This window comes from Lycium ferocissimum, chromosome 1 (genome assembly GCF_029784015.1).
Source record: "Lycium ferocissimum isolate CSIRO_LF1 chromosome 1, AGI_CSIRO_Lferr_CH_V1, whole genome shotgun sequence".
NCBI classification, from domain to species: domain Eukaryota; kingdom Viridiplantae; phylum Streptophyta; class Magnoliopsida; order Solanales; family Solanaceae; genus Lycium; species Lycium ferocissimum.
In genome coordinates, this window is record NC_081342.1 from 6,002,822 (window position 1) to 6,027,862 (window position 25,041).

The following is a 25,041-nucleotide window of genomic DNA, read 5'->3' on the forward strand; positions in this document are numbered from 1 at the left end:
TTTGTTTGCACTTAATGAAAGTTCGAGTCAGAATGGTTCAGAGTTTAGGTCATTAAGTACATTTATTTGCATTAAGATTTAAGCACTTATTTGGTCTGAATGAGTCTTAATCATTAAGTCTTAATATTGTTAAGAGTTATGTTTGTGTGAATAATTTTCACCATTACTGTGTCCATAACCAACAATCACCACTACTAATCACCTCTTTATCATAATCACCACCACCACCGCCGTCACCAACCACCTTTGCCATAACAATCACCACTAACAACCACAACTGCTGCTAACCATTATTGTCAGTTGTCACCACACTTACCACCTCCATCATTATAATTACATCCACCACTGCCGTCATTGCTGCCACCATCACTATCAACCACTGCCATTACTGCAGCCAATCCCTACTACCAACCACCTTCACTATCATAACTAGCACCCCCGCCAACTACTATTAACACCATCGTCAACCACCAAGCATTCTTTAGCTATATCACAACACCGCCTACTAACATCAACCTACTCCCACTATCACAACCACCCGCACTACCAACTATCACCATCGCGACAATTACTACACCATCTCCACCATCACGTACAACCACCACCATTATTAACCACTAGCACCAACCGCCACCATTACAAACCATCTGATGTTGGCAAAAAATACATGCTGGTTGGGCTTCTGTCTCTGCCATCAGTGTCCATTTCACTCCACCAACTGAAAAAAAAAAAAAAATTCACTCCAACACGCCAAACTTCTCACGATATATTGAGCATCCTCTATTCTGATAAGAGTCACTGTATAGTAAACAAAAAAAAGAAAAAGGAAAAAAAAAAAAAAGTCTTGCTTTTTCATAAATGCAAAGAGAAAAAACTCTCAATTTAAAATCTTATTTTACAATCTTCAATCAATTGGAGGAAAAGAAAATCAAGACTTTCCTTTTTCTCTCTCACACAGTATAATGTGTGTTGATGCCACCAAATCACACACACAAAGTGGTCATCCCCACTCCCTCCCCACACAACACTTCTTCTTCAACTAACACAAATACAATATCTTTCCTTTCCCACTTTTTCTTTTCCCTCTTTTAGGGTTTTCTTTGTTTTTTTTTTTTTTTTCACCATTCACAATTTAACTGTGATATTTCAACAACCCAACTATCTTGATTTTACTTGCTACACAAAAATATTCATTTTTATCTTTCTGGGGTTTCTTGATTTGGTACAATTAAGCATTGTTGAAGCATTTCTTGAGGTAAAGTTTGAGTCTTTATTGCTTATCCTTTGTTGATTTGGTACAGTGCAAGCACAATTAAGCATTTTTGTAGAATTTTTTTGAGGTAAAGTTTGAGTCTTTATTGTTATTATTGCTTTTCCTTTCTTGGTTTTGTTGATTTGGTACATAGCTAGCACAATTAAGCATTTTTTGAGGTAAAGTTTGAGTCTTTATTATTATTATTGCTTTTCCTTTTTTTGTATATATGGTTATTTAGTTAAGGTTAGTTTTTAGGATCGGCTACTGATGTCTTACTGATTTTTTTTTTAATTAAAAAAGTGGTTTTCTTTGATATTAACTTGAACTTTGCTTTTTTTTTTTTAGAGAATTTTGTATTTATGGGTTGTTAATTACCAGTTTTTTTTTTGTGAATTGTGACTTAATTGAGCAATCGCTTGTTAAGGGTTTAAAATTAGAAAAAGATATGTTTCTTACTATTGTCAAATTGATAGTACTTATAGTCATTTGGTTTGAAACCAATGGGGTCCTTTTTTTTTTTTGGTTATAAAATATTTCTGTAATTTGATTTAGGTAATGGATTCTCATTGTTCCATGATATATAGAAGATCTATCTTATGTGCTATTTACTTCCCATGTTGGTTTTGATTGACAAGCAATTTTGAAGTTCTAGATTTCTACTGTGTGGTTATCTGAAATCCACTTTTTTTACTTTTTTTCTCTTTATTCTTTATTCATGGAATAAGTCCTATTATCTTCTTTTTTCTGTTAATTTTTTTGGATGGCAGTGCTGGTGGACAGTTTATGAGATTTAATCTAACAGTAATGTAAAGTGTATTATTTTGCTAACCTATAATTAAAAAATCGACCAAAATGAGAATGCAGAAATTTCAGATTTTGACAGTTTTAGTTGCCTGTAATGGTCAGTTGATTGAATGCCTTTTCCATTTGTCCACCAGGGCTGAGCATTGAAATGGTTCCTTGCGGTGCTTTGAAGCTTGGCTTATAATTGATTTCTCTGAATACTTTTTGACAAAGGAAGACGAAATTGCGCTTGCAGAGTTCTAGCTCTTGTGATTATTGCTCCTATCTTTTGTAAGTTGACCAAGGTGGAGGATGGAGAGTGCCAAACGATGGTTCAGTAAGCTTGTCAAAAAAGATAAGCCCAAGCCTCCGAAGAAGCAGGAAACTACTAGTAATGGGAAAGAAGGGTCAAAATTGTCATCACATGAGGAAACACCTTCAACTGCCACTAAACAGAAAGTTGCAGCTGCCAAGCAGTACATAGAAAAACACTACAAGGAACAAATGAAGAGCTTGCAGGAGCGTAGAGAGCGGTATGGTAGTCTTCCTTCTCCTTAGGATAACTGTCAATTAATATTGGTCATTCCTAGATGTGTGTCCTTGCAATGAAAGTTCATTTGAGTTATGTTCTGACTTGTGTTTACTGCTGGAGGGTTGAATAAAGATGAAAAATGAACTTGACTCTTAATAAACATTGGAAAGCTGATGACATCTATGCATAACTATTTTCTTGTCCCTTCTCGTGATCATCCTTGAATCTATTATCCCGTTCCAAAAGGTTTTAATGTAGGTTTCTGTTGATTATGTTGTTAGCAGTAACTTTTCTGATAAAAAAATAAATCGATAACTTCAGAGTGGGATAATTGAAAAGGATGTCATTACATAGAGGGTTCTCTGGACTCTCTCCTGAACAAGTCATATAGCCTCATCCTGGCAGCTGGAGTTGGTTCATAAATTGTCGTGACATTTCATTCTTTTGTTGGTAGTTAGACGATAGATGATGTATTTGCAAGGAGGTGCCTGCAAAATTGTTTACCCAAATTTTCACAACAAAGTGTTCCAGACAGCTGGAAATGAGCTTTGTGTTTTTTTTTTTTTTTGATAACTGAGAAAACCCTGAGGGCCTGCTGGCGCACGGTTTGAAATTATGTGGATAATGGGCACCCGTCTACCCTTCTCTACTTAAATATCAGGCTTTTGGGTTCGAACTCGTGACGTGCGCCTAACCCACACATCACGTATTGCACCCATTTGGTGACCTGTTATGCCTTTGAGAAATTACAAGCGTAGTTCAAGTGGTTACCCTGGTATGTTTGCATGTAGAATATGCCAACTTTTAGATCGAAGGTTCAGTGGAATCAAATGTTTAAAAGAGCACTAAGGGCCACCCGAAGAAAGTAACCTGGACGCTTTGTTAGGATGTCATTCCTAGTTCTAATGTTTTAGAGGTTTTAGTTCTGCCTATCGGGTTGGTGCAAAATTTAAACCTTTCGTGAGCACCAAGAGATTGATCCTGGGTATAAGGTATTTATGTTTGCAAATATAGTTAATATCAGAATGCAGTTTACCTTTCACAAGTCATCTTGGTTCATCAAGAAACTGATAATTCTACCACCTCAATCCTTTCTCCATGTATTTTCTCCCATTAAAGCGAACAATCCAACATCTATTGTATCTTCACCGTTCTACCCTTTATTAAAAAATTTTGCTCTTAAACATTAAAAATACTGTTGTATCTGATGAGCTTGTTCTGGATAGTATCGGATAATAAGTCCCTTTATGTTGTTAGCCACTTAGCCCCTGGAAGTTCATGGGAAAATAATCAGGTTCATGAGGCAAATGAGGATATAGGAAATGGATATCAGAATTTCTGATGGTTTTCTCTGTGCCACCTTGAGGTAAATTAATTCCTTGCAATGATTAAACATTCATGGAGAAACATTATGTGAAATGAAAATAGGTACAGGATTTCATTCCCTTTTTGGGTCACGTGAGGCTCATATATTCATGCCAATCAGGACTAGGTAAAGTTATAGAAGTTCTTAACTCTTGCCGAGTTTTTTCCTGCATTTTGGCTTTTATTGATAGAGACCTAGTTATAGGTTTTCAAGGGAAATTGGTGGGAGTTTTAGGGAACTCTAAATTGCCTTTTGGGTATATGGATTTGACTTCTAATATATATCTTTGTAGATATATCTTTTGTTGTGAAATCTTTGCCTCAAACTGCAAATATGAACTTTTGGTGCCTATGACGTTCCTTTTAGCATAGCTGACTTGCTATTGTCGAGAACCATATTATTGTGTAAGATCCCAACTTTTGTATATGACTTGTATTCCTGGAATTTCCACCCTATTAGTACAATTATTACCAACCGAGAGAAGTTTGCTTGAGATAGTTTCGTCATGTCCTGCGTTGACCTCCAGATGCACCAGTCCATAGATGTGCAACCAGGACGAGTGAAGGTATTTAAACGAGGCCGAGGTAGGCGCAAAAGCACATGGAAGGATGTTTTCTCGAAAGACCTACAATTTATTTGAATCCATACAGACCTAGCGAAAGATGAGAGTACAATGGAAGAAAACAATTTTTACAGGCAATAAAAATCATGTAAATAAAAAACGGTGATATCAATAGTTGGAAGATGTTTTAGTCATGTTGATCATTTGCTTTAGGTCTTATGCTTTCCAGGACTTTCTTTAACCCTATTTGAGATCTTTATTGTAATAGAAAATATATAAATTTCTAGTACATTTTGCTCCCAAGGGTTTGCTCATCTGGCAAAGTTTGATAGACTTGTGTCTTAGTTCACAAGTTCGAGCCCTGCTCCATCACCCCATTCTTTTATCTTTTTCATGTTTATTGTGCTTTAAATGAATTGTGCATACAAAAATCAATTTCTCTTGAAGAATAATCTTCGTTTGCTTGCTTTGTTGCAGACGCAATATGCTTGAAAAAAAATTAGCTGATGCTGAGGTTTCTGAGGAAGAACAGAGCAATTTACTGAAGTACCTTGAGAAAAAGGAGACAGAATTTATGCGCCTTCAAAGGCATAAAATGGGTGCTGATGATTTTGAGCCTTTGACAATGATAGGAAAGGGTGCATTCGGGGAGGTCTCTTTCATTATATCTTACCAAACACACACATACATTAGTCCTTCATGTCTGACCAGCATAATTGTCAAAGAGAACTGTGATTGGCAACCTTTTAAATTTCTTTTTAATTCTACTTATCAAGCTTGTATCTTTTTCCCTCGGGGTTCGAGCATCGTTTGGGAGAAATAAAACTAATATAGGTTAAGCTAAGAGCACCCAAGGGTGTGGCCTAGTGGTCAATGAAGTGGATTGAGAAATGAGATCTCAGGTTCAAATCCCAATGTAGCAAAAAAATTGGTGCTTTCTTTCCGTATGTCCAAACCTTGGTGGTTGGAATTGCCCGATACCTGTGCTGGTGGGAGGTAGCGGGTACCTCATGGAATTAGTCGAGGTGCGCGCAAGTTGACCCGAACACCATGTTTATAAAAAAAAAAAAAAAAAAAAAAACACAATTACACACACACACATACACATATTAATAGATAGATAGATAGATAGATTGAGAGAGAGAGAGAGAGAGAGAGAGAGAGAGAGAGAGAGAGAAGGGGGTCATTATGTCCTTGGGTAGAAATATTTTCCTGGTTGTTTTCTACATCATAGATACTCAGATAATTAGAAATTGGAACTCTTTCCCTAGTGAACTGTTATAGGTTCTATTATTCTTGCCGGGGCAGACCAATTGGAACTCTCTCTCTCTCTCTCTTTTTCTCTCTCTTCATCTTTCACCTGAATCAGAAATATAGATAGCTTTGGAGATTATATTTCTTTTTGACCTTTGTAAACTTATTTTGTCTTGCTTCAGGTTAGAATATGTAGGGAGAAGGCAACTGGTCATGTCTACGCCATGAAAAAGCTTAAGAAATCAGAAATGCTTCGTAGAGGCCAGGTAAAAAACACGCAGAGCTCTATCAATGGTTACTGGGTGATTGTTTGTGTTGGTTAATGCATACTAATTTTTGCTGATCAACTGTGTTTGTTAGGTTGAACATGTTAAAGCCGAAAGAAATCTGCTTGCTGAAGTGGAGAGCAATTGCATTGTTAAGCTCTATTGCTCTTTCCAAGATGAGGAGTATCTTTATCTAATAATGGAGTATCTTCCTGGTGGAGATATGATGACTTTGCTGATGCGCAAGGATACTTTAACAGAAGACGAGGCCAGGTTTTATGTGGGGGAGACGGTCCTTGCTATAGAATCTATCCATAAACACAATTATATTCACAGGTGGATATGAAATTTTGTTTCTGTGTTATGTGATTGCAGTGACCTTTCACTGTTTTTCTTTTCTGTTCCTTTTCTCCATTGTTTCCTGATCCAGGAGGAATAATCTCTTCTATCCCAAATTTGCAGAGATATCAAGCCTGATAACTTACTACTTGATAGACACGGGCACATGAAATTATCAGATTTTGGATTATGTAAACCACTGGACTGCAGTAATCTTCAGGAAAAGGATTTCACAGCGGCAAATAAGTTAAGTGGTGCTCTTCTAAGCGACGGACGTCCAGCCCCTCCAAGGCGCACTCAACAGGAGCAACTGTTGCATTGGCAGAAGAATAGGAGGATGCTTGTAAGTTCCGTATTACAACCATGATAAATAAGCCTTTTATTTTCAAAATCTTAAACACAACCCCAGTGCCTTCCTTCTGATCCTCCTTAAAGTAAAAAGATCAGAATAGGAGAGAGAACTTAAGGACAAGTTAGAGGAAAAGCTCCTTTCCTAAGATATAACATATGGTACAAAAATATATGCATGAGAGCCATCTGGATGTATATATGTGTCCTTGCTTTGGTAGCTCTTTTGATTTCCCAAGGATAGCTGTAGCTGGGGCAAAACCCCCGTACTTCGCTCCACGAATTAGAGAAAGTCGGTAAGAGAGATTGAACCTGCAATACCACTTTGGTGCCGGAGTGGAGATTATGTTCAACAAAGCCGAATTTGCCAAGCGGTTTAGGTCGTGGAAGATGTTGTACGCCTCTGTGTTGTAAACAAATGCATGATTGACTTTTAAAGTTACTACTGAGGACAAAAAGGCTTGCAATAATAGTGAACTGTCATTCTCTCTCCTCCTCCTTTATCTGATCAACTTCTCTCTCTCTCTCTCTTTCTTTTGTCTTAATTCTCTATCATCACTTCTCTTGGTTGGAGCTCTTGCCTATATTTCTATCACTTTGGTTTCATGATTTGCCAACAGAGTTTCCTTTTCAATACCTTGTTTGATCATAAGAGTGTGGTATACTCCACTGCTATGCACTCCCTCTTCATCCCCTCCTCCCCAGTTTAGTTACTATTTTCAGATCTTTCTTCTAATCCCTAGCTCTTTTTCTCAAGCAACTACCTTTAACCGTACCCTAGCAGCTGGACTGGAAGTATTTGGGTGAATTCCTTTTTTATTGGATAATGTTGTGGAATTTAGTAAGAGTTCTTCCCTTACCCCTGCTTCTGTCTAGGAAGCGATAGTGCCAAATGGTTATTTTTTATAGCTCCTTGTATTCATTACATGGAATCATGTTAACACAATGATTCCTTGCAGGCTTATTCCACTGTTGGGACACCTGATTACATTGCTCCAGAGGTTTTACTGAAGAAAGGATATGGATGTGAATGTGATTGGTCAGTATCTTCCTAGTATTATGTTCTCTCTGTCAAGTCAAAGCTTATCTGTTTTATTACATTTTCTGCGTGTTCCTTTCTCAGGTGGTCACTTGGCGCGATCATGTATGAAATGCTCGTGGGATATCCACCATTCTATTCTGATGAACCTATGTCCACCTGTAGAAAGGTAAGAACAGGAATTTGCTCTCTTGGGTTATGCATGCTGAAAAGTCTTTAGTGTTTGGAATCCACTGGTTATCATCTGTGCCCATTCATACCTTTGGTCTTGTTACTCATGACCTAAGTTACACGGACTCGGGTGCGGGTATCCGATACGGGTACGGATTCTAGTGTCGGATTCGGCAAAATCTAAATTTTAAGATTCGGGGGTGCGTATCCAATTATGGATACGGGTGCGGGGATTCGGCTGTAAATATGAAAAAATATAAAAGGCATATGAAAAAATACATTCCAAGAATAATCCATTATACAAAGGGGTCAATTTTATTATGTTCAACCAGTGAATATGTCTGTACTTTTGTGCGATTAAAAATATAAATTAATTATCAAAAAATTGACATGCTAATAATTAATTTAAAAATTATCCCTATATTGTATAAGAAAGAAACATTTATAAATAGCATAATTAGGTGCCTTTCAATTTTGTGTCCCAAGCAGCATATAATGGAAAATAAAAGGGATAAAAATAGTACATATGAAGAATAAAGGGGTCATTTTTGTACGCTAATACAATTAAGACTTTTAAGAGTCCTAATTCAGCTTGTATACGACTACATGTCTCCTCCAGTTGTAAGCAGTCGTCTTCTTCATATTCCCCAAATTTCCTTTTCAAGGTTTTACAGAGCAAAGTTTTCAAGCCTCTAGGTCGTCTCTTTCACAGTCTTTCATTCTTTCCTCAAGATAGAAAGAGAAAGCCATTCAAGGCCGAAAACAAACCCTCCATCCATATCACTGCTTCTCTCTGCCATCCGAACTCAACACAACCTTGTATTCTTGGTTTATATGAAGCATGAAGCAGCAAACATGTGATAAAAGTACTATAATATTGAAGGTATGTCATTTTCCTTATCTTAAATCTGATTTATTTTCAATTTTGAGAAATCAAAATCTCAAATTTCCCCCCCAAAATTTGTCGTCGGACTCAGGTCAAAGTATCCGTATCCCGGACGTTTGCCGTCCCCGCACCCGCACCCAACCGTATCCCGGACGGGAACGGCACCCAAAATGGCGAGTCCGTGTAACTTAGCTCATGACCTTAGCTATTCTTTTGTTTGACTTTAAATTTTGGATTATGTTGGAGAGTTCAGGTTTTTTGGTGTTTCAATTAGTTAGTTTTCTGGTTAGGGGCACACAACTCAAACTATTAGAACCGAAGCGAAGATATGACTATTCAATACTCCGCAAATAAATTGAACTGCTTGCCAAGACTCCGAGACTGATCTATACGCACTGTCTAAGTTGATAAGAGATCTGGAAATGTAATTCTCTGTCTGAGCACAGTGAGGGGTTTGGTATGTGAAGGAAACACTTGTCAGCTATTTGCTAATAATCATTATGATTCGTTCAGTATCTCACTTATATGGAAAGGACCTGGAGGAAGTAATACAGCTTAAAATTTGTCATTATGCATTTGAATACATGCCTCTTAAGTTTTATGGTGCAGAATCTCATGCTCTGTTTAGTTTATCCAGAGTCTGAGGGACACCAAATATCCTGGGGCAGAAGCCTATGTATTCAAGGGATTTAATGGGATTCTGGAAACTGGATGACATGCAGCTTTTTTGTGTCCACCATATATTGATGGGCTATATGTGCATTCCAATATTTACTAACGTAATATGTTAGCAACTTACATAAGTTAACCTGGAAAGAATGCATTCTTATGACATCCTTCTAGGCACATAAGTGTCAGTATAGGTAAAACACATATTAAATGGATTTGCTACATGGCCAATTTTAAACTACAACGGGCAAGCCTCAATCACTATTTAGGGATTGGATCTTGATACCTGTATGTTCTTGTTTGACATGCATAGCCATTTCATTGTGACATAGGCTGCCGTGTTGTGGGTAAGGTCCAAAAAAATCTGTCTTCTCTAAGCATAATTATTGCATTTGGCAACATTTGCTCAAGATGACTTCTAAGCATTTTTTCTTTGTTGCTGATTTCATCCTGTTCTTCTCACATTTTCTTAACTATCGAAATGCTACTCTGGATCAGTTATATTGCATCAATTGTAATGTATATAACCTTTGGTGAAAACTTGGAATATTTGCCTGAATCGTTGTAGGTTTCGAACTTGAAGTTCCATTTTGATCATTTCTAGATGACATTCGATTTATGTCTTGTTGTTACAGATTGTAAATTGGCGGACTCATCTTAAATTTCCTGAAGAGGCAAAACTATCTCCAGAAGCAAAAGATCTCATATGCAAACTCTTGTGTAATGTAGAGCAGAGGCTTGGGACCAGGGGTGCTAGTGAAATAAAGGTACTTGGTGTATTCAATGTGAAATCCCTTGAACACTTAGAATGGGATTAGGCCTGGACAACTTTAATCGGTTAACTGTGTTTCAGGCTCACCCATGGTTCAAAGGTGTTGAATGGGATAAACTTTATCAAATGAAAGCTGCATTTATTCCAGAAGTTAATGACGAGTTGGATACTCAGAATTTTGAGAAGTTTGAAGAGGTATGCAGATCGCCTTTCAGTCTTGGTTTCCCATCAGTGCTACAGTAACCCTTTCTGTGCTATTCTTGTTTGCTTGTTTCTCATGTCTTCCTTTGCAATTTTGGTTTGCAGGGCGACAATCAAATTCCAACAGCAGCAAAATCAGGTCCATGGAGGAAGGTTAGTGCCGATTAACTGCCAGTGAATTCATATTTTGTAGGGGAATTCTAAATGACAACTTAAAACTCCTGTCCATGTACTACTTCTCTATGTGGCAATTTAACTGAATTGTCAGTAATAAAAATCCAATACCGATATATCTAATTATTGAGCTCCTAGTGAGCTAGCAGAGATGATGATTTTTGGTAGATAAGTTCTGTAGTTGTGCAGAATTAAGTATAAGGTCATTTTTTGCTGTTTCCAAAAAATCGATGTAATTATTTCTAAGGCATTGTAAAGAATATAGGGTAAAAGACAGTTGAAAGGGAAGATGCTGCTTCCTTTATCGGAAACTAATTGTAAGCAATTTGCTGAGAGAATGCTGAAATGCAAGGTAAGGCTGCGTACAATAGACCCTTGTGGTCCGGCCCTTCCCCGGACCCCGCGCATAGCGGGAGCTTAGTGCACCGCGCTGCCCTAACTGTTTCAGTGTTGAGTAAGAGGAAAATGTTTCATTTTTCTATTTATCATCAGCTAATTTGGTTGTCAGTAATGATCATAGTGATTCATGTGGCTATATTGGTTCATAAACTTCTATTGTCTTTTTCATCATGCACTCTTTATAATATTCCTAGCATTGTTAAACCTGCTCTTGACCTTTCTGTTTGTTGTTACAGATGCTCTCCTCAAAGGATGTCAACTTTATGGGTTACACTTACAAAAACTTTGAGATTGTGAATGATAATGATGTTGCACAAATGGGTATTTAGCTTTTCCTTGCATTAAATTATAATTAATTCATTTGATCTATTTTGAACTTATCTTGCCTAGTATAAGAATGATTTCATTTCTGCTTTTATCTGTGCTTTGCTAATCAATCCTCTGTTTTTCAAGTATTAAATAGTGTTTTTTTTTTTTGGGTAATTTCCAGTTTGTGATTTGTCTTGAAATGTTTATTTCTATTTTTTCAGCTGAATTGAAGAAGAAGAGCAACAAAGCTAAGAGGCCAACTGTGAAGTCGCTTTTCAGTAGGATATCTGTCCCCCTTTTTAAATTTATCCTGGTTTTCATATACTACTTTAGACTAGAGCATTGCTCTTAGAAAAAGAGAAGCAATAGCCAAGGAATGGGAATAATAGTTGCATGTCTTCACTTGCTCAAGTGTTTGTCATGTTCAGAAGACCTTATCCCAGGAAGTGAATTGCAACTTATACTGGGATTGAGCATCACCATCCTTTATATTTATAGAGTTCGAAAGTGCAGGAGGTGAGGGATTTTTTTTGAATTACCCATAATGGTGGTAATTTGTTAGAAGGAAACAAGGGATAACTTTTTTTGATGACCGAGAAACCCTTATGAGCCCAACCCTTGGAGTTAGGACCAACCGCAAGCTTCGAAATCGGGATAATGGGCCCGCCCCTCTACCCTTCTCCACTTAAGTACCATGCTTAGTTTGCTGGCGCAGGGCTCTAACCTGTGACCCAAGTCACTAATCCCTCAACCTTTGCCTCTTGAACTGACTCCTGGGGGCTTGAAACAATGGATATTACGAGCACCCAAGGGTGTAGCCTAGTGGTCACTGAAGTGGGTTGCCAAGCATGAGGTCTCAAGTTCAAATCCCCAACAAAGACAAAAACACTAAGGTGATTTCTTCCCACCTGTCCAAGCCTTGGTGGACAAAGTCACCTGTACCCATGCTGGTGGGAAGGTAGTAGGTACCCTGTGGAATTAATCGAGGTGCACTCGAGTTGGCCCAGACACAAAGGTTATTAAAAAAAAAGTGGATATTGCGATCAGCTTTCTAGAAAAATAAAATTTTAAGTATTAGTTGACTCTCCATTTGCGATTTTTCTTTACAACTTTTGTCCATCGTTTTATGCTTTCATTCTCGTTATCCTTCTGTTTATTCATCTGTCATGGATCATGAAGTTTCTAAGAGTTGGAGAGCCTGAGACAAATCTATTTCTGAATTTCTCCGAGTGGTGTTAATTTCTCCAAAAGAAACGGAGGATATTACTATCAGCTTTCAAGAAAACGAGTTGATTATTGGTTGACTTTCTGTTTGGGATAGATTTGCAGCATCGTGTCCATCTGTTTCATGTGTTCTTCCTATGGATATAATTGGCTAAAATATGGATTTTCATATGTTTGTAGATGACGATTCAGAGGCTACTAACTCTCAACAAGCTCATGGCAGTTTCCTTAATCTTTTACCTCCACACCTGGAAGAATCCTCGAAGCAGGCTGAACAACTATAGCTACGTCCAAAACTAATCTGTTAATAACTTCATGACCATAGCCAAAAACAAAACCAACAGGGCAACGTTAAATCCCTCGTCGAGTCAATAGCTTTTGTTGTTGTGTTTTTAACCTAGGTGTATTCCAAGTGTAAGTAAAGTATTCACGACGAAGGCAGTTTTGCAAATTCTGTTGTAACTGCCTTGGTTCATAGTTTGCGCTTGTTGTTTTGTGTAAATTATTTCTTGGAAGTACATATATCATTCTTTTTGTTGCTAGTTTGTAATTTTCCCCAACTCTCTAAGCTGCAGAAACTTGTGACCTTGTTGTAATCTCTTCTACTCTGGGTTTATTTATTTCAATAGCCCATCTAAAAATTGAATATTCAGGTTTGAGTTCTTGCTGGTTATTTCTATTATATGGAGAAAGCAAAATCACAGAAATAAAGGACAGTTTCCATAGAGCTAGTCGAGGTGAGCACAGGCCGGGTCCGACCACCATGGTTATAAAAGGAAAAAAGAATAGGGAAAACGAAATCTGTATATCTAAACTTAGAGAACCATTTCTATGTTGGTTATTCAATATTTTCCTTTATTCAGACTTGAGACCTAGCAGTATATTATGAAGCTTGTGTAGTCGGAGTTTTAATTATTTAGTTACATCATTATTTCAAAACTCATATCGGACAGACACGGTAAACAATTCATTTTTTTCAGTATGTAAATCCACCTATATTTCAGTTAACTTTTTATTTTTTATTTTTTATTAACCATCAGAAAGTTACCATCAGTTAACTTATTTGGTGATTCGTAAGTGTTTTAAAGGCAGACGTGTTGGTAGGATATTTTTCCTTTCATGGGATAAGGTACGTATTAGTCACAAGGCAATCTCCGCAAATTTAATTATGTAGAGCATATGTTATTACTGTGTAAAATCTAAAAGAAAAATATTACAAAAAACTGATCACAATCGAAACATTAAAAAAAAAAAAAAAAAAAAAAAGTACACAGCAATATTCTAAGTCAACAAGTTTCTTCCTAAATTATGCAAATTATAGTTAAAATATTTAAAAGAAAATGCAAAATGCCAATATTTCAGGCCGCTTATGTCAACAATTAAGGACCCCTTTGGCCATAAAAATTATTCATTTTTTGGAATAATTTTATTTGAAAATTAGTGTTTGGCCATGAAAATTTCAAATCCGACTTGAAGTTGTGTTTCAAATTTAGAAAACGGCTTATAACTTGTTTTCCAACTCACTTTTCACTTTTCACTTTTGAAGTTGTATTTAAGTACATTAAGCATGAACATTGATCTGAATATTCTTTCCAAAAAGTATAACCAAACACAATTTCATCTTTAACTCCAATTCAAACTCCAACTCCATAAATTTCAAATAAAGCGAAAAATAATTTGAATCTATGGCCAAACGCCTACATAATACGTGTATGTTGGTCCAAGTATCATTCTTATAAAGATAACTTAAAAAAAATTTGGGTTACAAGAAAATTTTGAAATGACTTCAAATTGTAGGAAAAGACTGAATTAGCCCCTGCTGGTTTAATTCACATTGAGAAGTGGCTGCAGTGCCCTGACCATAATTGCCATGTTTGGTCGAAAATCTGGCTCTTCTTGAACACATAATCCTGCAAGAGCTGCCACCTGAGAGAGAATAGCCAAATAGTGGTTACATTATGGTAAATACAAAAAATAAATAAAAAAACAAAAAAACTAGGCCTTGATTTACAAGAATTTGTTTAAAGATGAGGAAGAAAAAACCTTAGCAATTGCCGTTGGAGGGTACTCATTGTTTAGTTTGGGATCAACACACTCCTTCACTTTATCTTCACTTAATAGAGGAGTTGCCTGTAGAAGATCATTGTGGATGAATCAGTATATTGAGGCATAAAGAGAGCTAAACATTAACGATTATTCTCTCCGTCTCAGTTTATATGACAATCTTTTCTTTTTAAACTTTATAAAAAAAGACACATTTCTATATTTAGTAACAATTTAACTTTAAACTTCCCATGTTACCCTTACTGAAACGATTTATAGCCACACAAATAAGTCTTTGCTTGTTTTAGACCACAAGTTTGAAAAGTTTTTCTTCATTCTTAAACTCTATATCAAGTTAAACATGTTCACATAAATTGGGACGAAGGGCGTAGGTAGGATAAGAACCTACCCATGTGACAAGACTTTGTTGCCCTTCGGGCATTGTATAATCTACTGGCTTCCTTCCTGTCAACAGCTCTAAGAGAATAACTCCAAAATTATAAACATCACTTTTCCGAGTTATTTGTCCTGTCATGGCATACCTGTATCATAAATTACCATCTTATTATGACACGATTTTCTTGTAAAAGTTCAGAAAAAAAGAGAATAAATCCTATTTTATGTAGCTAACTAGGATTTAACTGGTTAAAATGGAAGGCTTACTCTGGAGCATTGTAGCCAAAACTCTCTTGAACTCTAATGAAATGTTCTGAAGACTGATTTGTCAAGTCGAAATCAGCAATCTTTGTTGTAAAATCATCAAACAATAGTACATTGCTAGATCTGACATCACGATGAATAATTGACGGTTCAACTTTTTCGTGTAGATATTCGAGGCCACATGCTACACCACAAAATATTTTAACTCTCTGATTCCATGTAAGAACTGAACCAGGCTTACCTACAACATAACATCCAAGAATCACTTATGATGCTGCAACAGAAACTAAAGAACTACAAAATCTAGCCTATACTTAGATGTAAAATATGTTATTGTACTGAGGCAACAAAGGGTTTGTGTAACATGTTATTCTGAAGCTGAATGTCTAGCACTTATCGATAGAGTGACCCGAATGAATTCATGTTGATCAAACCAAGAATCAAGCATTGGAAAGTTTATTTATGGTTCAATTATCGACATACCATGTAATACATCATGCAGCGTGCCCATGGTTGCAAACTCGTAAACCAAGATTCGGTTGTTTGCTTCTAAGCAGTAACCCATCAGAGTCACAAAATGCTCATGCTTAAGTCTTGAAACCATTTGTAACTGTATACACAAGAAGGAAAATATTTTGAGAGATTGTCCTATTCATCCCAAAATAGTGAGGAAAATATCCAGTACTCGAAGATGCTCACCTGTTCTGCGAAGACAGAATCTGGTTCCGGAGAAGAACTAGTATCCAATTGCTTTATTGCTACTTGTTGGCCATTGCTTAATTTAGCACCAAAAACACGGCCATAGGATCCCTCGGCAATCAGAGCTTTCTGCCCAAAGTTATCAGTGAGTATAGTTAGCACATCCAAGGACATCTCTGCATGTACCTCAATTGGTGGAACTTTATGAGGAGCTTCACTTGGCTCTTTTACTTCACTAGCTGCATTATCTAAGAAACAACATTCAAGACATAATTAAGTTAATAAAAGTGTGTTCTCTCTAGCAGCTTAAGCTTTTAAATGAGATGGTTACACAGTTCAAGAGTTTTCATCAATACAATATAGGTGTTGGGGAGGGCTGGAAGAAGGACGTGTGGTCAAAATCTTCCTCATTTCACCAATAAGCTAAATGTTTACGATTGAGCTAAATAAGTCAGAATACCCAAAAACACCCCTAAAATTGATTCGGATTATTAGGTTTCTCCTTAAATTATGTCTAGTCTTAATTAGCCCCTGAGCCTGACTATTTGAAAAATACCCCATGTGGGAGCTGATTTTTCAAATTTTCTTCATTCTCACGCGCCTAAAAGAGAGTGCGTTCACACTCTTTGACGCTTCAGCTTTTTAAGGGGGTAAAGGCTATCAAATAGCCAAGTTCAGGGGGATAATTAAGACTAGACATAATTTAGGGAGGAAACTAACAATCTGAAGTTTAGGGGCGTTTTTAGATGTGTTTGTGGTTTGTTTGACTAGAAGGCCTTATAAATTTCAAGCTAACACATGTAAATCAACATGATCATATCATGTCTAACTAAGTCGATTTAGATCATATGGACCGAGTTATATATCAAGAACTTGATGGTCTAGCTAGACTAACATTACACCATTCTTAACAAACAAATAAGCAGAAAGAGATGAAAGGAAAATAAAGCCCATTTTGCAAGGCTAAAAGGTTAACTATGATACAGAAGAAAGCTTCTTAACCTTGTTTGTAGAATCTATCCTTGATGAAATTAATGATAGCCTTAATGTAACTAATGATGATGATAGACATAATAGCACTGATGATAAGGAAGCCATAGTTGCCAAGATTTGATTCTGAAGAGGAAGACATTGCTCTACTTCAATTTTGGTGTTAATTTCTTTTCTTGTTTTTATAACAAGCAATGGGAAAGGTTTCAGTCACATAACAACTACTAGTATTATTTTAAATAATACAACAGCAATTTGCAGGCTGCTAAGGCATGTTGAGTTGTTCAAAAGTAAACTTGCATTGACAATTAGTTGATTGTTCAAAGCAACCAGAGAATAAAATCAAAAGTGCTTACATGGGGTTGCAATCTTAGGCCAAGTTACTTAATTCATTATTTTGTCAGTCTACTTGCAAGACACCGAATCTTTGGATAGCCCTTTATTATTAGCAAATGATTCTTTTTTTATTCTATTTAAAATTAAATCTACGTATGTGCTCTGAATAGTGGCAGCCTGGCAGGGAACGAAAACTCGAGTTTATCTCCAAACCACTAATTACAAACATAGGACAGCTCTCTTGCAATGAATTACTCCATCCAGTTCAACATTTTTTTTACATGCCCCTTAAGAAATATTAATTAGGAAGGGTATTTGACAAAATTTATCCTTATTTATGTCTAAGTTATAATCTCTTTCCATCAAATGTTTACTCTATTTGTGTGTCATCTCAATCGATGACAAAATCTACTAAGAGTAAAATGAGAAAAAAATTATTAATTGTCTTGAACTTGTAAGACGATAAATAATTTGAGGTAACTTTTTTTAATAACCATAATAAATAATTTGAGACGTAGGGAGTCTTAGCAAGGGACAGAGAAAAAACAAAAAAGGATAAGAAAATGTGAAAAAATAAACTAACAAACGAGAAAAAAAAAGAATATAAGGACGTGTGAATGCATTGACCGTTTCAATTAATGATTGATATGGGAGTTTAATAAGCATCATGGCCAATAGAAACTTTATTTTTGAGTCAGCAAAGGCTATAATGGTTCAAATAAAGAGTAGGTCGGTAGATGTGGCAACTATACTAATTAGAGAACTTTGGGACGTTTAGAGGCTACCTTAGAATTAGTTCAGATGATTTAATTTACTCCATCCGTTCACTTTTACTTATTCACTATTTCCTTTATAGATTTTTATTTTTACTTGTCAATTTTTACATATCAAGATAAGACAAAAAAAAATTCCGATTTTACCCTTAACATTTATTACTCATTTCAAATCATTTTCCCAACTCAAATACAATTATACACCATTTAATAGGGGTATTGTGGTAAAATATCTATCTTAATCATTGTTTCTTAAACAGCGTGAAAAGTCAAAACGTAACAAGTAAAAGTGAACGGAGCGAGTAGCATTTAAAACATTACACCAGAACGGTTTCTTTTTTCCTCCTTCCGACCTAAAATGATCTTTGATGAGCAAATGACATAATATAGTCCTCAAATATACCCTAAGCAATTTTGATATTACAAAATAGGTTAAAAGTGAGTGCTTTTAGTCTCTCTTAAACATTTCACAAACTATTAGTTAGATTAACAAAAATTGTGAAAAAAGGAAAATTAACGGGACTCACATTTGGAAGTACTATTCTTACTGTTTTGTCTATTTGTGGTCTATCTCTTATGTTTTATGCAATTTTTACCGTTGCAATTTCTGTGATTTGACGTGATTTTTACGATGTTTCAGGTGATTTTTTTTTCTCCATAAATCTAGTTAAATCTAGCAATCAAATTTATTAAAAATTTAATAAAGATTAAAAAACCCACTTTTATCAAACTTAAAGGAAAAAAATATTCAAAATTATATTTGAAAGTCTATTTTAAACTTTACACAAAAATATTTGAAAGATTCATTTTTGCATTGGAATTCTCCTTCCCTTTCTGCTTTTATTTTTTTGTTACAGAAACAGCACAAGTTAGAACACCATACAATGCTTCGAACTGATTATATCCCAATAAAGACACCATTTTTAATGTTGGATGACAACTTTAACTAATTAGTATTGACAATAGCACAGTCACAAACCAATATTTAGCAAAATCCTAGGTTCCTCTAAACATGTCTTTTTCACATTTTGCAACTTCACAAATGTGAGTATGTGACTATTAAAAAAAAAAAAAAATCAAGATTCACCCCAAAACCCATTGAACCAAAATGGATTCTTCAACTGAAAACTTTTTCAAAATCCTTTTAAGAAACCCATCTTCCATTAAAACAAAGTTACAAGCCAAACAGCTCCATGCCCAAATTGTAAAAACAAGAGGTATAAGGTCTATTTCACTTGCCACCATCATTCTTAGAGTTTACTCTGACCTTAACCTTCTTAAAGAATCTTTACAAGTTTTTAACACTTTTCATTATGTACCCACAAAAGCATGGAAATCTGTTATAAAGTGTTATTCTTGTAATGGCTATTTTCTTGATTCTTTAGCTTGTTTTGTTGAAATGAGAGGTTGTGGAAAGTTGCCTGGTAGAGATGTATTTCCTTCTGTTGTAAGAGCATGTACACATTTGAAGGAATTGAGAGTTGGTGAATGTGTTCATGGTTGTGTTGTTAAGTTTGGTATGGAAAATGATGTTTATACTGGTAATGCACTTATGAATATGTATGCAAAATTGCAGGTTTCGTTGAATGATTGTAAGGTGTTCGATGAAATTCCTCAGTCAATTCGCTTTAGTAGTCGTAAAAGCAGCAGTTTGGTTAATAATAACAATGTGTATGGTATGGCCCAAGATTCTGATATTGGAGTTGATGGTATTGGTGAAGTACCAGTTCTGTATCAGGAAACAAGAAATGAGTTGATAAGGAGTGAAAAAAGTCATTTTGATAGTGTGAGTAAGATTTTTCAAATGATGCCGAATAAAGATGTTGTTTCGTGGAATACTGTGATTGGTGGAAATGTACAAAGTGGGTTGTATGAGGAAGCTTTGGATATGTTAAGGGAAATGAGCAATGCTAATTTGAAACCTGATTGTTTCACCTTGTCGAGCGTCCTTCCTGTCTTTGCGAGGCATGTAGACGTCTCAAAGGGAAAAGAGATTCATGGGTATGCAATTAGACGCGGGTTTGACAAAGATGAGTTTATCGGAAGTAGCTTAATTGATATGTACGCGACTTGTACCAGGGTTGAGGATTCTTATAGGGTGTTCGATTTGTTACCAGAAAAGGATGACATTTCATGGAATTCGATAATAGCAGGATGTGTGCAAAACGGTACTTTTGATGAAGGGCTGAGATTGTTTAGGCAGATGTTAGCTGCTAATGTCAAGCCTGTTGAAGTTTCTTTCTCAGCTATATTGCCTGCCTGTGCTCATTTGACCGCACTACATCTGGGGAAACAGCTCCATGCATACATAATAAGAATGGGGTTTGATCAAAACATGTATATTGCTAGTTCACTTGTGGACATGTATGCCAAATGTGGGAAGATAATGACTGCTAGATGGATTTTTGACAGGATGGAGGTACACGATTCAGTTTCATGGACAGCCATAATCATGGGCTATGCATTGCATGGACATGCCAGCGAGGCCATTATTCTATATGAGAATATGCAACGTGATAGGATAAAACCCAATGCTGTGGCTTATTTGGCTATTCTAACTGCTTGCAGCCACGCTGGTTTGGTTGATGAAGGTTGGAATTATTTTACAAGTATGAGCAGATATGGTGTATCTCCTGACCTCGAGCACTACGCTGCTATTGCAGACCTTCTTGGTCGTGCTGGAAGATTAACGGAAGCTTATAAGTTTATCACGGACATGCCTATTAAGCCCACCGGGGGTATTTGGGCTACGCTTTTATCAGCTTGCCGAGTTCACAAAAATGTTGAACTGGCTGAAAAAGTTGCCAAAGAAATGACTAAAGCTGATCCTGGGAACATGGGACCTTATCTGCTCTTGTCAAATATGTACTCTACCGCTGGAAGATGGAAAGATGCATCAAAATTAAGAACTACTATGAGGAAGAAAGGAATGAGAAAACCACCAGCCTGCAGCTGGATAGAAGTTAGGAACCATGTTCATGGTTTTGTTTCGGGAGACACATCTCACCCATATTATGATCAGATACACGAAGCACTAAGAGATATTTATGAACGCTTGAAACAAGAAGGTTACGTTCCCGAGACGAGTGAGGCACTACATGATGTTGATGAGGAGCAAAAGAGTGATTTGCTCTATACTCATAGTGAACGGCTTGCGATAGCATTTGGCATTATTAGTACACCTGCTGGGACGACCATTCGCATAACCAAGAATCTCCGTGTATGCGTAGACTGTCACACAGCCATAAAGTTGATATCCAAAGTTTTGGGGAGAGAGATAATTGTGAGAGATAATAGTCGGTTTCACCATTTCAAAGATGGGAATTGTTCATGTGGAGACTATTGGTGAGAGTAACTATCAAGTGTATCAATTATGTAGCAGTAAAGGGCTTCATATGGGAAGGTTCTGAGGAAATGACAGATTATGTAGGACTTCCGGAAGTCTCTAGTATTGTGCATTCTAGTAGCAAATCTAGAGATCATGCCTCAGTGCTTTGGTCTAAAAGTTAAAAGGTCCTTCGGACGCTGTTCAACAATAAGGTATTGGGGGCATGGATTTCATCAATCCATAAATGGCCTGATGTGAACTTCCCATTTTCTCCTGGTGTTACAAAAGGTTAGAGACCTTGAAGCTCTAATATTCTTGTGTCTTTGTTGGTGACGACATTTTGGAATTTCACAAGGTCATATTCAATTGAGGAGGATTCTTGGAACTGGACCTTTTAACTTAACTATTTTTTGTGTACATTACAAAATTTTCTGACGGTTGAATGTTTTGCACCACCTGAAAAGAAGTTGCTGAAAACTGTGAGTCTTTTGATGCCAAAAAATAATGCAATCTTTGTCATTTTGGAAGCTATCTTTGTAGATTAAACAGATCTTTTGATACTTATGAAGGATAAGATATGGAATTTCTAAATGGTCAAAAGGTGTTGTTTCTTTACGTTTGCTTAATTGTTTCTTGGCGCTGAAAGGTTTAGGAGCTCTCGTGAATTCGCGCAAAGATTCCGTTCCTCTTCTGACTATATTGTTTTTGATGGAAGCTTCATTGCTGGTAACAAAAGCTCCTAAGAGCTGATGAATACCTATGACCCCGTCCACATAACCTGCCGAGGAATCTCTTTGTACTCAGTCATCAACCTTTACCCCACTGCAGGTGCTGGCTTCCAATGTGGGGAATGATAACTCCACTTCTGTATTGTCCTAAACTTCAATACTACATTGAGCTCCTCTGTACTTAGTGGCAGAGACATACATATGAAATTGGTACATATACAGAGGCATCTCTCTTTGCGCAAAATTCTGGGCATGCCACTGTTTGTACAAATAAAGTATGCTGAATAGGTCTTCAAAAACTGAAGTCTGAATAAAACAACAACATACTCAGGGTAATTCCACAAGTGGGGTCTGGGAAGGGTAGTGTGTACACAGACCTTACCACTACCTTGGGAGATAGAGAGGTTGTTTCCGATAGACCCTCGGCTCAAGGAAAAGCATATCAAAACAGTATGGAACAGAAATAACAGAAGTAAAGAAGCAACGGCAAAATACTATAGATAGCATGACAAAACAATCTGAGAAAAGGAACAGTAGCTACAACAAAATAATACTATGGATGGATCTTTGTTGTGGAGTTGGGGTGGGGAATGGTTGAGATGATGGTGTTTGTATTTTCTTATAGGAGTTGGCATTTAGGAGACAAAACCTATATCACATCAGGAATAAGTCATAGTACCAGTAAAGTAAGCATAAAATGGGACCAAAAAAGAGACAACATATAAAACAGTAGTACTAGTTTTATACATATGTGTCTGAACTGATAATGTATTAGGTCATTTGCCACTATTTGTTATTTGTTTCTTGGCATGTGATAGCAACAATGCAGATGCACAAGTAGACAAAGTATGCCTGTGATTTTCTTATGTTCGATCCTTGTGATCTTTTTTGCAGTCTATTTTTTTAAGTGTTTATGCTGGAGAAAGTGAAGAAAATGATCATGATTTCATCTTACAAAATGATCTCATAGTCAGAGCATGCGAAGTGAGACAAAAAGGATGTTCTGATTAATATGCAGTTCTGCAGTCATGACTTAATTTAAAATTTATAAATAGCTTTCCTCTTTACTTCTTATCTTCTTTTTTTTCTTTTTTGGATGTATGTGTAACTTTTTTTTGTTAGAAATATTTTAGGTAGATTAAAGATTGATAATTTCTTACAATCTATGAGGTAACAAAACACAGGAGAAAATGAAGTTGAGTGTCAATTTAGACGATACAACTAGTTGGGGCAGTTGAGGGTGTGACCTAGTGATCGATAAAGTGGGAGAAAAATCGTGAAGTTTCAAGTGCAAATTCCAGCATAGACAAAAAATGCTAGGTGATTTTTCCCATATGTCTAAACTCAGAAGCGGATCTAGGATTTAAATTTTAGGGGTTCAACATCTTAAATTTTTATTACTAAACCATTATACTTCTAAAGTTATGGGTTCATATTTACTATTTATGTAATTTTAGTAAATTTTTACACATAAATTTATACCCCGCATCGGAAGTTTGGGGTTCAATTGAACCCCAAGTTGTAGAGCTCCATCCGCCTCTGCTAAACTTTGGTGGGTATAGTTATTCGCAACTTATGCTGATGGTAGCAAGTACTCAGTGAAATAATCGAATTGTGCGTAATTTGACCCGAACACCACCCTCATTAATAAAACTAGTTGGTATTAAGGTTAAGTCATTGTTGGTGGACTTGACATTAGGTCCTATATTGGATAGGAGTTTCTTCAGTTTGGTTAGAGATGGTTCATGGTATATTAGTGTAGAATTTAGTGTGAATTAATGAGATTCTTAGTCTTAGGACACAATCTTTTCTTTTATTCCAACAAAGACAATTTATTACGTTTTGGAATGAAATGAGCCAAGATAGAAAAAATACGAATATTGAGAATTCATATGTCGGTTCCAACAATTAGAGGCATTATGTCTCTCGTATCGTTTTGTGTGTGTTTGTTTTCCCTTTCCTTTTTGTTAACTGTGAATGGGAAAAATAAGCCAAACTTTTCTATAAGAATACTTTTATAAAAGTTGAAGCTAAACTGACTCGTCTATGGCAAGCGAATATATAGGGTAGGTAGCCTATGCATTTTGATGCCTTGTATTTAATTAGCAGATTTGACGTAATCTCCTTTAGAAATAAAAAAAGAAAAGGAAATGAAAAGGACGAAATATTTCGTGTTTCAAATGAATTGTTGATTTTTAAGAAATTCTGTTTCGAAAAATAAGGGGGGAAAAGTCGTTGATATCTTCTTAGTGGTGAACGTTTCAATTTTGACCTCTCTATGAGTCAATGTACAAAAACTATATTAATATTCTTTAGTTATGTCTTTGTTTTCCTCAATTTGCTTTGACACATTCACGTTATCTAGCTAAGATTATGTATAAAAAAGTAAGATCGCTTCAAATCGTCAATCCAACCTAAACCATGTTTGATCAAATCATTAAATTGAATTGTTGGACACGATATTTTAAATTAATATAAAAATGGTACTAGTTCAATCAAATCGAATTTAATTTCGTGAGCTTTTATTTCAAATTGGCCAAAAAAAAAAAAAAAAAGAAGAAGAAGACAGCCATATTGATCATCCTGCAATAATTAAAAATTCAAAACAGATGGTCGAGAGAAGTTTTTTTTTTTGTTATTCGGCTACAGTAGCAGCCATTTGCGTGTTTGGACTCTTTATGGGAGAATCTGAGCTACACACGAAAAATCACAACAATTTCCCCATTCTAGAGACGTAGAGCCTGTTTGGATAGGCTTAAAAAAAGCAGTTTATAAGCTAAAACAACTTATAAGTAAAAAAAAAATAAGTTGGGGTAGGCCAACTTATATTTTTTGGCTTTATAAATTTGTTTTCGGCTTATAAGCTAACTTTAGATAAGTTAAGCCAAGCGGATTAATTTTGGGCTTATTTTAAGCACAAAATGGCTTTAAGTGA

General features: G+C 36.1%; 3 protein-coding genes across 6 annotated transcripts; 2 read left to right on the forward strand and 1 right to left on the reverse strand.

Annotated features, from left to right (window-relative positions):
- Positions 1-900: 900 nt before the first annotated feature.
- Positions 901-13,211, forward strand: LOC132033727 (uncharacterized). Of its 3 annotated transcripts, none has more exons than XM_059423892.1 (14): positions 901-1,255; positions 2,295-2,571; positions 4,976-5,150; positions 5,935-6,018; positions 6,113-6,354; positions 6,481-6,700; positions 7,665-7,744; positions 7,829-7,913; positions 10,106-10,237; positions 10,324-10,437; positions 10,549-10,596; positions 11,253-11,337; positions 11,547-11,603; positions 12,730-13,211. In XM_059423892.1, the coding sequence occupies exons 2-14, from the start codon at positions 2,351-2,353 to the stop codon at positions 12,831-12,833; spliced, it is 1,647 nt and encodes a 548-aa protein (XP_059279875.1). In that variant the 5' UTR covers positions 901-1,255; positions 2,295-2,350; the 3' UTR covers positions 12,834-13,211. The 3 variants fall into 3 exon arrangements, with proteins under 3 accessions (XP_059279875.1, XP_059279792.1, XP_059279953.1); XM_059423809.1 differs by having other exon boundaries at positions 902-1,255; positions 2,194-2,571; XM_059423970.1 differs by lacking the exons at positions 901-1,255; positions 2,295-2,571; positions 4,976-5,150 and adding an exon at positions 5,196-5,523.
- Positions 13,212-14,180: 969 nt separating this feature from the next.
- LOC132068168 (probable protein kinase At2g41970) lies at positions 14,181-17,262 on the reverse strand. 2 transcript variants are annotated; one of them, XM_059461678.1, is made up of 7 exons: positions 16,954-17,262; positions 15,952-16,190; positions 15,736-15,862; positions 15,256-15,493; positions 15,002-15,134; positions 14,593-14,679; positions 14,181-14,475 (listed from the first exon to the last, which is right to left on the reverse strand). In XM_059461678.1, exons 1-7 carry the CDS (start codon positions 17,081-17,083, stop codon positions 14,374-14,376), a joined length of 1,056 nt encoding a protein of 351 aa, XP_059317661.1. In that variant the 5' UTR covers positions 17,084-17,262; the 3' UTR covers positions 14,181-14,373. The 2 variants fall into 2 exon arrangements, with proteins under 2 accessions (XP_059317661.1, XP_059317653.1); XM_059461670.1 differs by having other exon boundaries at positions 15,952-16,199; positions 16,954-17,257.
- A 1,542-nt stretch (positions 17,263-18,804) lies between these two features.
- On the forward strand, positions 18,805-23,007 carry LOC132033901 (putative pentatricopeptide repeat-containing protein At3g23330). Its single transcript, XM_059424089.1, has one exon. The coding sequence runs from the start codon at positions 19,159-19,161 to the stop codon at positions 21,397-21,399; it is 2,241 nt and encodes a 746-aa protein (XP_059280072.1). The 5' UTR covers positions 18,805-19,158; the 3' UTR covers positions 21,400-23,007.
- Positions 23,008-25,041: the final 2,034 nt, after the last annotated feature.

Bases quoted from the DNA above. Each gene is read 5' to 3' on its own strand.
- LOC132033727 (XM_059423892.1), top strand. From the start codon at position 2,351: ATGGAGAGTGCCAAACGATGGTTCAGTAAGCTTGTCAAAAAAGATAAG. The intron at 5,151-5,934 runs GTCTCTTTCATT...GTCTTGCTTCAG, and splicing joins GAAAGGGTGCATTCGGGGAG to GTTAGAATATGTAGGGAGAA. The intron at 7,745-7,828 runs GTCAGTATCTTC...TTCCTTTCTCAG, and splicing joins TATGGATGTGAATGTGATTG to GTGGTCACTTGGCGCGATCA.
- LOC132068168 (XM_059461670.1), bottom strand. From the start codon at position 17,083: ATGTCTTCCTCTTCAGAATCAAATCTTGGCAACTATGGCTTCCTTATC. The intron at 16,200-16,953 runs GTTAAGAAGCTT...GTTGTTTCTTAG, and splicing joins GGATAGATTCTACAAACAAG to ATAATGCAGCTAGTGAAGTA. The intron at 15,135-15,255 runs GTAAGCCTTCCA...TTTATGATACAG, and splicing joins TTTGGCTACAATGCTCCAGA to GTATGCCATGACAGGACAAA.
- LOC132033901 (XM_059424089.1), top strand. From the start codon at position 19,159: ATGGATTCTTCAACTGAAAACTTTTTCAAAATCCTTTTAAGAAACCCA.